General features: G+C 39.0%; 1 protein-coding gene across 9 annotated transcripts in view; it reads right to left on the bottom strand.

The window, feature by feature from the left end:
• Window positions 1-2,745: 2,745 nt before the first annotated feature.
• Map2k4 (mitogen-activated protein kinase kinase 4) overlaps window positions 2,746-13,307 on the bottom strand; it is a 134,313-nt gene continuing 123,751 nt past the window's right edge. For 6 of the 9 annotated variants that reach the window (XM_004857556.2, XM_087191843.1, XM_013076881.3 and 3 more), the window contains 2 exons: window positions 6,657-6,702; window positions 2,746-5,339 (listed from right to left, as the gene is read on the bottom strand). In XM_004857556.2, coding sequence (XP_004857613.1) covers window positions 5,226-5,339; window positions 6,657-6,702 — 160 coding nt within the window. In that variant the 3' untranslated portion in view covers window positions 2,746-5,225. The remainder of the gene's footprint in view (window positions 5,340-6,656; window positions 6,703-13,307) is intronic. The other 3 variants (XM_087191845.1, XM_087191844.1, XM_021238040.2) reach the window with 1 other exon arrangement.

The following is a 13,307-nucleotide window of genomic DNA, read 5'->3' as shown; positions in this document are numbered from 1 at the left end:
ATTGGTTGCCAGCTGATAGGTTTTTGGGTGATTGATCTGAGTTCCAGCATCATCAGGTAGATTAATCCACTGACTAGATCATACTTGGAGCATTATTGGTAGGTGATGGAAACAGGAGGTGGGGGGTCTAGGTGAAGGCAGTGGGTCAGTGGGCTATGACCATGGGGATATCTTGTCCCCAGCCCTTTGTTCTGGCTCTTTCCCTTTCTCTGTGCTTTCTGCCTAGGTGAGCACTTTCTTCAGCCACACTCTTCCACTGTAATGTTTCTGCCTTGCACAGGAGTAAAAGCCAGCTAACCGTAAACTTGAAGCTTCTTTTAGTATCTAGTCACAATATCAAAAAGCTAACACACCTAATTGTTTAGTGCTATTTCCTTGTGTGTTGGAATAAGACAATACTTTCTTTCCCTACTTCAGAGCCACATTCACATTAAATCTGTGCATAAGTACTATGAAAAACTAGGAGTCCTGCTACACAACTCTTCAGCAACCTACAGCGTTGGTTCAGTGGGCCCTCAAGTTAAGACCAGACTGACATACAAATGACTTGGGTTAATTGGGTTGATGGAAGATTCATCTGCCTATCTATAGTGTGTACCCAGGTAAACATCCAGATCTCAGCTGTATTGGATTACAACCAACTTGAGTTACAACCAGCCCTTGGGAACTGATCAAGTTCGTAAGTCAAGGGTCCACTGTATATGTAGATATACATTTCAAATTCAGATAGAAATTTGATTCATTATACATTATGATTACTCAATTGAGACTATGTTATACAGATTGACAATTTTAAATAGCTGAACTATTTACATTTAGGTATAAACATTTTTGGCATATCATCTACAAAAATATTATCACAGTGATTTCTAGACATAAGAATTTCTAGATACTCATTTCTGTGAAAGAATAGGTAAGTCTAAGAAATACAGCACTTCAGTCTGTAGTAAATTCCTGAAAGGCAAGCTAAATGTTTCACATACTGTACTAAAGATGTTTCCTACATGACACAGTCTAATATCAACATTCCATTACATGTGATTTTTACAGTGTATCTGAAGAAGAGTAAATACTGTTTAGATTTTCCTTTAACCACTTAACAAGGTAAACAAATTCAAGGCCAAGTTTTCAGATTCTGTGCTTTAATATCCCAAGCAACAAAGAAGAGGGGATGACTAGTACATACTGCCCAGGCCCAGAGACAGTGGAGAAGACAAAACAACCCAACCTCCAAGGCAGGGTGGGCAGCCAGCATTCCAAGAGGTTTTTTGTTGTTGTTTTTTTTGTTTTGTTTCTTTTGGTACTGGGGATCAAACTCAGGTCCTTGCACTTGTGCAGCAGGCAGCAAAACCACTGAGCTAAATCCCCGGCCCTCCAAGAGTACTTTTAAGACCTATGTTTCCTTTCTCTATCCTTCTACAGTTGAAATAGCTGGACAGTATCAGCAGATGAAATGGTACTTTAATACCAAAGGAAGAAACTGAAGTTCCTTTTCTGTGATTGCCACATAAACATTATCACACTAACAGAAGTCAGCCCAGAATTTCTCTGCTTGCTTTTAAGGTATCAACACTACTGCCTTTGTACCATTTGCCATAGAACTTCTTCCCTTCCAAGACAACAAAGGAGGCCCTAGAAAGGCTTGTAAATACAGTATCTCCAACTATATAATGCAATCTTTTACTTCTCAACACCGTAACACTTTAGTGGTAGTGTTTTAAAATTAACTCTTATGGTATGTGTTACAACCTTAGATTTGAATCTCATTTCTCTTCCCTAATGTTGCCTAAGCTAGAATTTCACTTCTTTATACCTTGTTTTGCTCTTATCTAAAAATGGATACTACCACCTGATTCTGGTGAGTTGTACTCAGGATCAAATGAGATGAATACATGGTAGTGTCCTACAAAACAGTGCAGTCTGTCTCTGACGCCATGCTGTCTTGCATGGAGGTGGTAACTAGCTGTGATACAGGCACTGCCTAGGGTATCCTTTCTCTTAGCAGCTGAAGCTTATCTACAGAGACCAAGATCTCGCCACACTCTTCCCTGGAGAATGTTTGATACTTACCACATCTGATTCTGTAATGGTACCTCAGGTCCACTTAGAAGCAGGCACAGGAAAAGGGCAAAGTGCTAAATTACATGATCAATGCGTTAGCATTTGGTCAACGACCAGTGGTAATGTAACAGTTCAGTGCTGGGGCTACAAAGCGCTTCTCTCCGTTTCCTGCATCTCACAGCTTTTTGTTCAGCTGCATTGTTCTCCCATCCTAAAACCTGTATCTGACACCTATAGTATTCTTTTGCACTCATCTTCCCCCATCCCTCTCTTTCAAGCAGTAACAAGGGAATCACAACATTTAACTAAACTTCTACTATCTAATAATCCCCTGGTGGACATAGCACCAGAAGCACAAAGCTGTCCCCCTGTTCTTACAACCTACCTACCATAACACTGGTTGAATTATACCCCTTTCCTTTAGCATTGTGAAACTGGGCAAGTCAGGGCAAAGAAAGAAATGAACTTGGAGAGACTGCATCATATCTGCTCAAACAGAAAGCAAAGCTGTGTTTCATGGGATACATCTGGTAAGTAAAGAGAACCACCACAAGGAAGGAGAAAAAAGAAGCCACTAACAGTTAATGGAAGTAATTTTTCCCAATATGAAATGCACACATAACTTAATATAATCTACCTGATTTTCCCCTCAAGTGTCTGACTTCAGAAAATCAAATTACAAAGTCATCATCATATCCTAGATTTATTACAACTGACCTGCAGGCAAAAGGATAGAACTATTACATAAACACTTCGATTCCATGTGTATATCTTAAATAGAGGAGGAATTCAAACAAGAATACAGGATAAAATATTCCAAAGCTCCATAAAGCAGTTATGTTACCGAGCTCCATTTTTACAGACAAATAAGGCAATATCCCTGCACATCAGCCTTTTGATAATTTTTATACATTTTTATATGGTACAAGAGAAATATAACCAGAGCTCACAATGTACAGTTCTTACACTATTTTCACAGTTTGTGAACACTATACACCCTTTTGTTTTAATAAAGATACATTGTAATAAACTCCTTGCCCTCAAGTTTATAGTTTATAATAATCTATGATTAATACACTAAAATTGCCTTTTTACATGGTCATCCACAAACAGAACGGTCAGATTAGCTCCTGGACAATCAGAATTGCTTATATCTCCATTTGCATAATGGCCAAGTGACCCTATGCTGAGCCAGACGGGAAGTTGACAGCAGAGAAACAAATTCCTCTTGAGTCCCCAGGAACAATGGAGGATGATGGCTTGGTTCAGTCGAAAAAAGACATATAGCAATGCCTTCTTTAAACACTGGGGAGTCTAAGGTATAGATTCCATGGAAGAGAAAATGGGGAAATTAGGCAAGTGGACCAAAGAAATAAATCATTTTTTAATTCTGTAACTTACAGGGATGTAACTTTGAACAGCACCATTCTCCCTTTACTGTTGTGTAGTATTTATGACTGTCACTCTGGCAGGAAACACAGCAATACCTGCTATGATATGGTTCTGTAATGGCATCACCTTCATCTCGGACCATGGCTGTTTTGTATTCCAGTGTGCTTGAACCATTCATGGTGCTGCTTAACTGTTCTACAAAGCCTAATGTTCAGTGCCACAGAGGCTGGAGCAAACCTACTGAGAGCCTGGGTGATGGGTAAGCAAAGGCAAATAGCAAAAGATAATGGATTTAAATGGGCTCCTGTTAACTGTTCTGGATTTTTGTTTTGCTTTTTTGTTTGCTTTTTGGTAGAACTCCAATTCCAAGAAATGGTGGTGAACTGCTAAATTCTAGCAGGGGATGAGTGTATCTAAAAGACTGCCGTTTCTGATAGTCCTCTGATCAATAGCATGTCCAGAAATGATGCCTCTTCATCACCTACCACATCAGCTGGCCCCACTTTCCTCAGCCTTTTAAACACTGAGCTTATGAAAGATTTGGGGCTAAAAATCCTTGGTAAGGAACATCCCTGGTAATTGTAAAGGTTTCTGCCATAGAAAAAAAAAGGCAAAATATTGGAGTAAGTAAAAGTCATTTAGTGGTAACAGATCACTGAGAAAGGGAAACAGAGATTCAGAAACTGAAGGCCTGGACCAGTGATGGCAAGAAGCAAACAACTGAGATTTGGTCTTCTGCTGCCTATAAGAAATCTTCATCTAATCAATCAAGGCACATTGCTACTAGCTACTTCTCCCTGTTAGTGAGTTAGGATGGCTAAAGTATCAGGCTTGGGGCCAAGGGGAAAAATATAGCTGCTACAAGTTGTTCTGGATAAGATACTAGAATTAAAAAATCTGTAAACTTGGCCTTCTATACTTTTTTCTTCTTACAGTCCTGGTGGTTTATGGCAGGTGGAACATCAAGTTGGCAGCACACCAAATTCTGAGAATGAAAAATTCTTAGGATCAGCACCTTCTTGACAAGTGGCAGACTCCTGAGTCTTCCAATGAAGAGTAGAAGGACTGGTAAAGGAGAAGAGAACACATTCTGTCCTGTCTCAATATTTTAATGTTCACCTCTTCGAATGCAACATGGTTTTTGGTAAAGATAAATTCATTCTAATTTAACATGATATTTCAAACAGGAAATTTGGCTGAGCACATCGATCCCCAAACATCGACTGTGACTATAAAGCAACAGAATATCAAATCAGTAAATCTATTGCACTTGGTGAAGAAAGTAAATTCCTCCTTTGTCTCCCAGCTCCAGAAGGCAATGTCTCACTGGCTGTGCAAGCTTTTCTCACTCAAGCCCGATTCTCTATGTTCAGACATAGTACATCCATCACTGCGTCCTTCCAGGATTTGGAAGTCTGACAAAACGCCATTCCAGTAGCTGCGTCTCTAGATTTCGAGTCTAGAAATGAATTTAAGATGTGATCTAATCAGTCAACAACTTGATCATACTGACTTCTACATGTCATGAATATGTTCATCACGAAAGAGCAGGATGTGGTCTCTGACCAGTACTAACACTGTGTGATCAATCAGGTATTACAGGGATGCACGTTTTAGGTGACAGGGGTATACAGACATGATGGAAACGAACACCAATCTTATTGCACATGGTGTCTGGGCGAGCAATAAAAACACTGTGATACAGTATGAAAATTCTTTACGTCTTGCTTCCTCTCAGCCCTTTTTTTCTAAAGTCTGATGTAGCAGCGGTATCAATCAACATACATGGGAGAGCTAGGAGTAGCTGGCATTTGATCCAGGATTTTACAAACATAGCATGCGACCTCAACAGTACGTTCTTCATACATCAAAATAAAGGGATGTTTCTGCAAGAAAATTCAAAAAACAAAAGAAAAATATCAAAAGTTTGTATCAGCCCAAACTGAACTTTTCTCAAATTTTATACATCATTGAAACTACAGGCATTGCTTCTTGGCCTTTTGGCTAAGATCAAGTGAAAACTACAGGCAGACAACCAAATACGGCTATGGGTATTACTGGACAGGCAATCACCGTCTTTACTTTATGTAGGTATGTTAGTGGCTGTAGGCATACCTAGCTATAATACACACTGCTTTGATTTGGAGGCACCACCCTGCCAGTGAGATCTGAGAACTTATCTGCATACCAGGGAATATTTGTTGAGGCAGAGAGTGCAGTGTTTGTTCCTCAGCAAAAAATATACCTATAGCTTCTAACATGCCATTTGAGAGCCAAGAATGACATTAAAACCAGTTGCTATCCTCTTAGGACACAGGCAAAAATCTTAATCTTCGATGTCCCCCATATGCAGCAGAAAGATCTTTAAAAAAGTTTTCAGTTTCAATCCTTCTGATCTTCATTCTAAAAGAGGCCCATTATCTGCTTCACTAATCAACTGTACTCCATTGTCATCAATATTTTTCTCTATAGCTTATGTTACATCCATGGGCCGGATTCTTTACAATCATTTCTGGGTTGACTTGTAAGTCTTACCCAACATCCTTGGTTAGCTAGAAACTAAATGTGACAAACAAGTTGTACCTCTTGCTAAAATATTGTCATATTATTGCATCACAGTACTTGGTTCTTTCTTTGCCCTGAGCAATACCACACCCATTAGACTGCTTAAGACATCCAAGTTCCATGCAATAAATGAAAACTTCCAAAGAATTGTGAATTGGCCCTGTGATATAGATTTGCATGTGAGCATTTAATAGAGGCAGAATAAGTGCAATGAATGAACTATTTAATAATTTTTTTCCTTAGGGATAAATTATGTATATATAGATTAGGCAATGGAAAATGGGTCCTTTCATTGAAAGCTGGAATTCTCTGGGTACAATTTTATGCTAAGATAAAAAATGTTCCATGAGAATTTAGCTTGTAAATCAGGAGAAAAACTCTAACTATAACTTTTCTCTTTCCAAATTATCTTCATTTTAAAAACATTTAATGGGTCCAGGGAATTAGCTCAGGGGTTTTGGCACCTGCTGTGCAAGTGCAAGGACCCAAGTTCAATCCCCAGTACCCTCCCCCCCCAAAAACCCACTTAATAAGGGTAAGTTGTTTGAAAAAGAGGCCGTTTGCTTGCTTAGTAAAGCAGCATGCTATGAAGATCTGAGGTGAGGATATATTTAAAATTCCCCAAATTCCATACTCACCAGAAGTTCTTTATACTTTGGCCTTTTGGATTCATCCTTTGTAAGGCTACAATAACAAAAATAACAGCATTAAAATGGAGACATATTTATCAATTTTGTTATATATCCTTTTATTGGTACATTTTAGGTGTACAACATAATGACATTCATCATTGGGGATATGCACCTTTATATACTCTCTTGGTTCTTAATTTTCCCCCTTTCCCTACCCTTCCTTCAATCCCTCCATCCCTCCCTATTTACAAAGACTTTGTTTCCATTTTTTCCTTTTCTCATATTAATTCCATTTCTCTCCTTCCTTTCCTCTACCCCTCCCACTTCCCCCTCCCCTTTGCCCCTTTTCTTCCTATTTCACATTATTTATTATACCTTTTAGTCCTTATTTACACTTTCAGTTTCTCACACTTGAGAAACTATTAGGTATTTACACGTGTGTCCTGTTTATTTCACTTAAAAGTATCATCTCAATGTGCATCCATTAAGCAATAAATGTCTCTAATTTCTCATTTTTGATGGCTGAGTAGTACTCCATTTTATTAAAAAAACCACATTTTCTTGATCCAGTCTGCAGTTGATGGGCATTTGGGCTGTTTCCAAATTTTAGCTATTACAAATTGTGCTGCTATGAACATGGGTGCACATATAACACTGTGGTTGATTCTTTTAATTCTTTGGGGAAGATCCCCAGCAGAGGAATAGCTGGATCAAATGGGACTTCCAGTCCTAGTTCTTTGAGGTATCTCCATACTGATTTCCACAGTGGTTGCACCAATCTGCACTTCCACCAGCAGTGGAGCAGTGTTCCTCTTTCCCCACAGCCCCACCAGCATTTGCTATTGATTTCATGATAGCAGCCATCTTTCTGGAGTGAGGTGGAATCTCAGCATTGTTTTCATTTGCATCTCTCAAATGACCAGTGATGTTGACCATTTTTTCATATGTTTGCCATGTCTACTTCTTTGTGTGAGAAATGTCTGTTCATTTCAGATGCCCGTTTTTGGATTGGGTCTTTTAATTTGGGAGGTCTGAATTTTTTAAGTTCTTTATAGATTCGAGATAGTAGACCTTTATATGAGGGACTGCTGGTGAAAATTTTTTCCCACATTGTGGGTTGTCTCTTCACACTGCTGGTGGTTTTTCTTGCTGTGCAGAAGCTTTTTAGTAAACAGAAATCCCACTTGTTGATTGTTTGTGCTAGTTTACGGCCAACTGAGGTTTTGTTCATAAAGTCTTTTCCTACCCCAATGTCTTGAACAGTTCTACCTAACCTCTGTTCCAGCCAGTTCAGTTTTTCTGTTTTTATATTTAGATCTTTAATCCATTTCAATTTTAGATTAGTGCATGGTGATAGATATAGATCTAGTTTTAGTCTTTGGCAAGTTGAAACCCAATTTCTCAAGCACATTAAAGAGACTATCTTTCCTCCAGCGAGGGTGTTTGGCTCCTTTGTCAAAGATGAAGTGGCTGAGTGTGTCTGGAGTTGTTTCTGCATCTTCTAATCTGTTCCATGGGTATTCAGGTCTGTTTCTTGGCCAGTACCATGCTGTTTTTAACACAGTAGCTTTGTAGTATAGTTTCAAGTTGGAGGTTGTAATACCCCCTGCCATGTCTCTGTTACCCAGAATTGCTTTTGCTATTCTGGGTCTCTTCTTGTTCCAAATGAATTTTTGGATTGTTTTCTCAAGGTCTATGAAGTATGCTGCTGGGATTTCAATTGGGATTACATTGAATCTATACAGCAGTTTTGGAAGTATGGAAATTTTTACTATGTTGATGCTTCCTGCTGAGGAGCAAGGGATGTCTTTCCATTTTCTGATGTCACCTTCAATCTCTCTTTTCAAAGTGCTATAGTTTTCAGAGTAGAGGTCTTTGATTTCTTTTGTTAGGTTGATTGCTAGGCATTTCAGTGTTCTGGATGGTATTGTGAAAGGAACTGTTTGCCCTATTTCTCTCTCAGTGACTCTGTTGTTCGCGTAGAGGAAAGCTATTGATTTTTGTGTGTTGACCTTGTATCCAGCTACTTTCCTGAATTTGGTTATTAAATCTAGAAGACTTTTGGTAGAGTTTTTGGGGTCTTCTATATAGAGTATCATGTCATCTGCAAATAATGACAATTTGACTTCTTCATTTCCTATCTTTATTCCTTTCTCTTGTCTAATTGCCATGGCTAATGTTTCCAAAACTCTATTGAACAAGAGTGGTGATAGTGGACATCCTTGTCTTGTTCCTGATTTTAGTGTGAAGGATTTCAGTTTTTGACCACTTAGTATGATACTAACTGTTGGTTTTTCATAGATGGCTTTTATCAGATTGAGGTAGAGACCATCTATTCCAATGTTTTGTAGGGTTTTTATCATAAATGCATGTTGGATTTTGTCAAATGCTTTTTCTGCATCTATTGACATGATCATATGGTTTTTGTCCCTGGCTCTACTGATATAGTGTATTACATTGATTGATTTGCATATGTTGAACCATCCCTGCATCCCTGGGATGAATCCCACTTGGTCAGGGTGTATGTTCTTCTTGATGATCTTCTGCATTGTTTGCCAGTATCTTATTAAGGATTTTTGCATCTATGTTCATTAGTGAGATTGGCCTATAGTTCTCTTTTTCAGTTGGGTCTTTCTCTGCTTTGGGGATCAAGGTGATGTTTGCTTCCAGGAATGATTTTGGGAGTATTGCTTCTCTTTCAATTTCCTTGAAGAGTTTAAACAGTAGTGGCAGTAGTTCCTCTATTAATGTCTTATAGAATTCAGCAGGGAAGCCATCAGGACGTGGGATTTTCTTGGTTGGTAAGTTTTCAACTATGTTTTCAATTTCATTGATTGATATTGGGTTGTTTAGAATTTTTAGGTCTTCTTCATTCAACTTTGGTAATTCATATGTATCTAGGAACCTGTCTATTTCTCCTGGTTTCCATCTTGTTGGCATATAGGTTCTGGACGTAGGTATTGATGATCCTCTGGATTTCTGCTAGATGTTATACTTTTATGCTTCTCATTCCTAATTGCATGGATTTGGGCTTTTTCCTTTTCCTGATAAGGTTGGCTAAGGGTTTGTCAATTTTGTTGATTCTTTTGAAGAACCAACTCTTGGCTTCATTGATTTTTTGTATTGTTTTCTTAGTCTCCATTGCATTGATTTCTCCTCTGATCTTTATAATTTCCTCCCTTGTATGAGCTTTGGGTTTGTCCTGCTCTTCTCTTTCTAGAAGCTTGAGGTTCAGCATCAGGTTGTTTAATTGGGGACGTTCTGTTTTCCTAATATGATTATTCACTGTTATGAATTTCCCTCATATGGCTGCTTTCATTGTATCCCATAGATGCCGATATGTTGTATTGTCGTTGTCATTTATTTGAAGGAACTGTCTGATTTCTTCTTTAATTTCCTGTGACTCATTGGTTATTCAGAAGTGTGTTGTTCAATTTCCATGTGTTTATGACGTTTTTGCAGTTTCTTTTGTTGTTGATCTCCAATTTCATCGCACTATGCTCTGATGATATACAGGGGATAACTTCAATTCCTTTGCACTTACCTAAATATGTTTTATGAGCAAGTATGTGGTCTATTTTGGAGAATGCCCTGTGTGTAGCTGAAAAGAATGTGTATTCTGATTTTGTGGAGTGGGACACTCTGTAAACATGTTAGGTTCATATCTTCAATAGTTTGATTGAGTTCTAGTATTTCATTGCTTGTTTTTTGTCTAGTTGATCTATCTATTTGTGACAATGGGGTATTGAGGTCTCCCACTACTACTGTATTAGTGCTTATATAGTTTTTCATGTCCATTAGTATTTGTTATATATAGCTGGGTGCACTAGTGTTTGGTGGATAGATATTTGATTGTCATCTCTTGCTCTTGGACTGTTCCCTTTACAAGGATATAGTGTTCTTCTTTGTCTCTCTTAATCAGTGTAGTTTTGAAATCCACTTGGTCTGCAAAGAGGATAGGTACTCCTGCTTTTCTTTGGGTTCTTGTCACATGGAGTATTGTTTTCCACCCTTTAACTTTCAGTCTATGAGTTTCTTTTTGAATTAAGTGTGTTTCTTGTATGCAACATATTGTTGGATCTTGTTTCTTGACCCATTCTGCCAGTCTATTTCTTTTGATTGGCGAGTTGAGACCATTAACATTGATGGTTATAACTGACATGTATTGAGTTATCATTGTCATGACATTTTCCTTTTTGTTGGATCCTCCCCCTTTGCTTTTAATTTCTTGTCGTGCCCGGCGGATTCATTCTGATGGGCTTCTTGGGGTTGTGATCCTCTTTGTCTTTTCCTAGGATTTTGTCTAAAGTTTTTTGGAGTGCTGGTTTGGTATTCATGAATTTCCTGAGGTGCTCTTTGTCATGAAAGTATCTTATTTCTCCATCAATTTTGAAAGATAGTTTTGCAGGGTACATCAATCTGGGTTGGAGGTTGTTTTCCTTTAGTGCTTGAAACACATCACTCCAAGCTCTTCTTGCCTTGGGGGTTTGCACTGAGAAGTCTGCTGTGATTCTGATGGGCTTTCCTTTGTATGTGACTTGTTTCTTATCTCTAACTACCTGTAGAATTTTGTTCTTCTGTTGTGTTTCTGGAATCTTAACAATTATATGCCTATGTGTAGATTTTTTTTGATCCAGGCTAGTTGGAGTCCTATATGCCTCACTTATCTGTATGTCAAATTCTTTTCCTCTGTTTGGGAAGTTTTCTGCCATCACTTCTGTAAACAGTTTTGTTTTGTACCAGAGATCAAACTCAGGTCCTTGCACTCGTGCAGCAGGTGGCAAAACCACTGAGCTAAATCCCCGGCCCTGTACACAGTTTTTTTATGTCATCTGCCCTCTCTCCTGTTTCTTCATTGACTCCAATCACTCTTATGTTATTTTTCCTTGCATTGTCTAGCAGCTGCTGGATTGATTTCTCGTGGTCCCTTATAATTTTAAAGAATTTTTTCTCTTCCTGGTCACTAATTGCGATCTTATCTTCTATATTTGACATTCTATCCTCACATTGGCTCATTCTGCTGCATAGACTTTCAATGGAGTTTTTAATCTCCTGTAAATCTGTTTGCATCTGTTTTATGGATTCAATTTGTTTCCTATGTTGAGATTCCATCATGCTCCTCAGATCCTCTATTTTTTTTATCTGTGTCCTCTCTAGATTTATTAATCATGTCTTGCACTATGGGCACGACTTTGCTGTTATGTGAAAAATTATTTCTGATTTCATTTATTCCAGATCCTCTTTCACTGCTAGTTCCGGGAGTCCAGGTGGTTGGGTATCAGAGTGTTCCATCTCGTTTCCCTTTGGGGTTGCTGTAGGTGATCTGGAAGTCTGGTTCTCTGGCTTGTTTACCAGTCTTCTCATTTTGACGAGTGGGGGGGTGGGGGGGTAGGGTGGGTTTGTGTTCCTGGCGCCCACGCTTCTCACCTCCTCTGGGCTCGGAGCCGTGGTACGCCTACCCGGAAGCCTTCTGCTGCCTGCGAGCCATGGTGCACCGATCTGGAGGTGTCCTCTGGGCTCAGAGCTATGGCACGCCTACCTGGAAGCTTCCTCTATGCTGGGAGCCCCAGCACGCCGACCTAGAAGCCTTCAGCTGCCTGGGAGGCATGGTACTGCGATCTGGAGGTTTCCTCTGGGCTTGGAGCCGTGGCACGCCTACCCAGAAGCTTCCTCTATGCTGGGAGCCGCAGCACGCCTACCCGGAAGCCTCCTGCTGCCTGCGAACCATGGTGCGCAGGTCTGGAGGTCTCCTCTGGGCTCGGAGCTGTGGCACGCCTAACCAGAAGCCTTCTGCTGCCTGGGAGCCATGGTAAGCCAATCTGGAGGTCTCTGGGCTCAGAGCCGTGGCACATCTACCCAGAAGCCTCCTGCTGCCTGCGAGCCCTACCAATTTTTTTTAACAAATAAAATACTACAGTGAATCTAATACTTTTATTTTCCTTTGGACCCAAAGTTAACAAAGCAGATAACCTGCTAAACACAGAAAAACACACACAAAATCAGACAGCCTAGAATCATTAGAAGAAAATGTGAAAAAACCTCAAGGCCCTACTGTAAAGAACTGACTGAATCATGGCATAGTTGCATGGCAGAACACTACACAGTTAAATATATGTATGTATATGTAAGTGTAAAATTGTCTATGTACAAATATTTTTAAATATATATATGCACACCTGTGTGTGTCTAACAATTACTGCTGCTGGTAGTAACTTTGCTGTTAGTGTAATTATCAGACAACAAACCCACGTTAAGATGGGATTACAATTTTCAAACTTACTTTGACACTCTCTTCTATAATATTTTATTTTATGTAGTTCTATGAATTCTTTGGTTTTATAACAACAGATACATTTTAAAAGGTACTTTAAAATGCTGATGTACTGCAAAGATATCTAATCCTTCAAAATAGTGTGAAATGGCCAAATAGTTCCTCTTAGAGCTATTTCTCTATTCTTCAGGTATTGTCTTATGTGGTTTTTTTACACGGATGTGTATATTTTTATGTGTATGTTTTAAATTAAAGCTTGTCAAGTCTTTATCTTTTCAACTAATATTTACATATGACTCAATGTCTTCAGTTCATTTGGTCTGGTATTTTAAGGATTCAGCTTTGCCTTCAAGTAAAACAATTTTTATTTTAATTCTTTTACTGCT

The sequence above is a fragment of the Heterocephalus glaber genome, unplaced genomic scaffold, assembly GCF_053883595.1.
Source record: "Heterocephalus glaber isolate CG9 unplaced genomic scaffold, H.glaber_assembly_v1.0 deba00001564, whole genome shotgun sequence".
Lineage (NCBI taxonomy): Eukaryota > Metazoa > Chordata > Mammalia > Rodentia > Bathyergidae > Heterocephalus > Heterocephalus glaber.
This window is presented reverse-complemented; position numbering and strand designations above follow the sequence as displayed.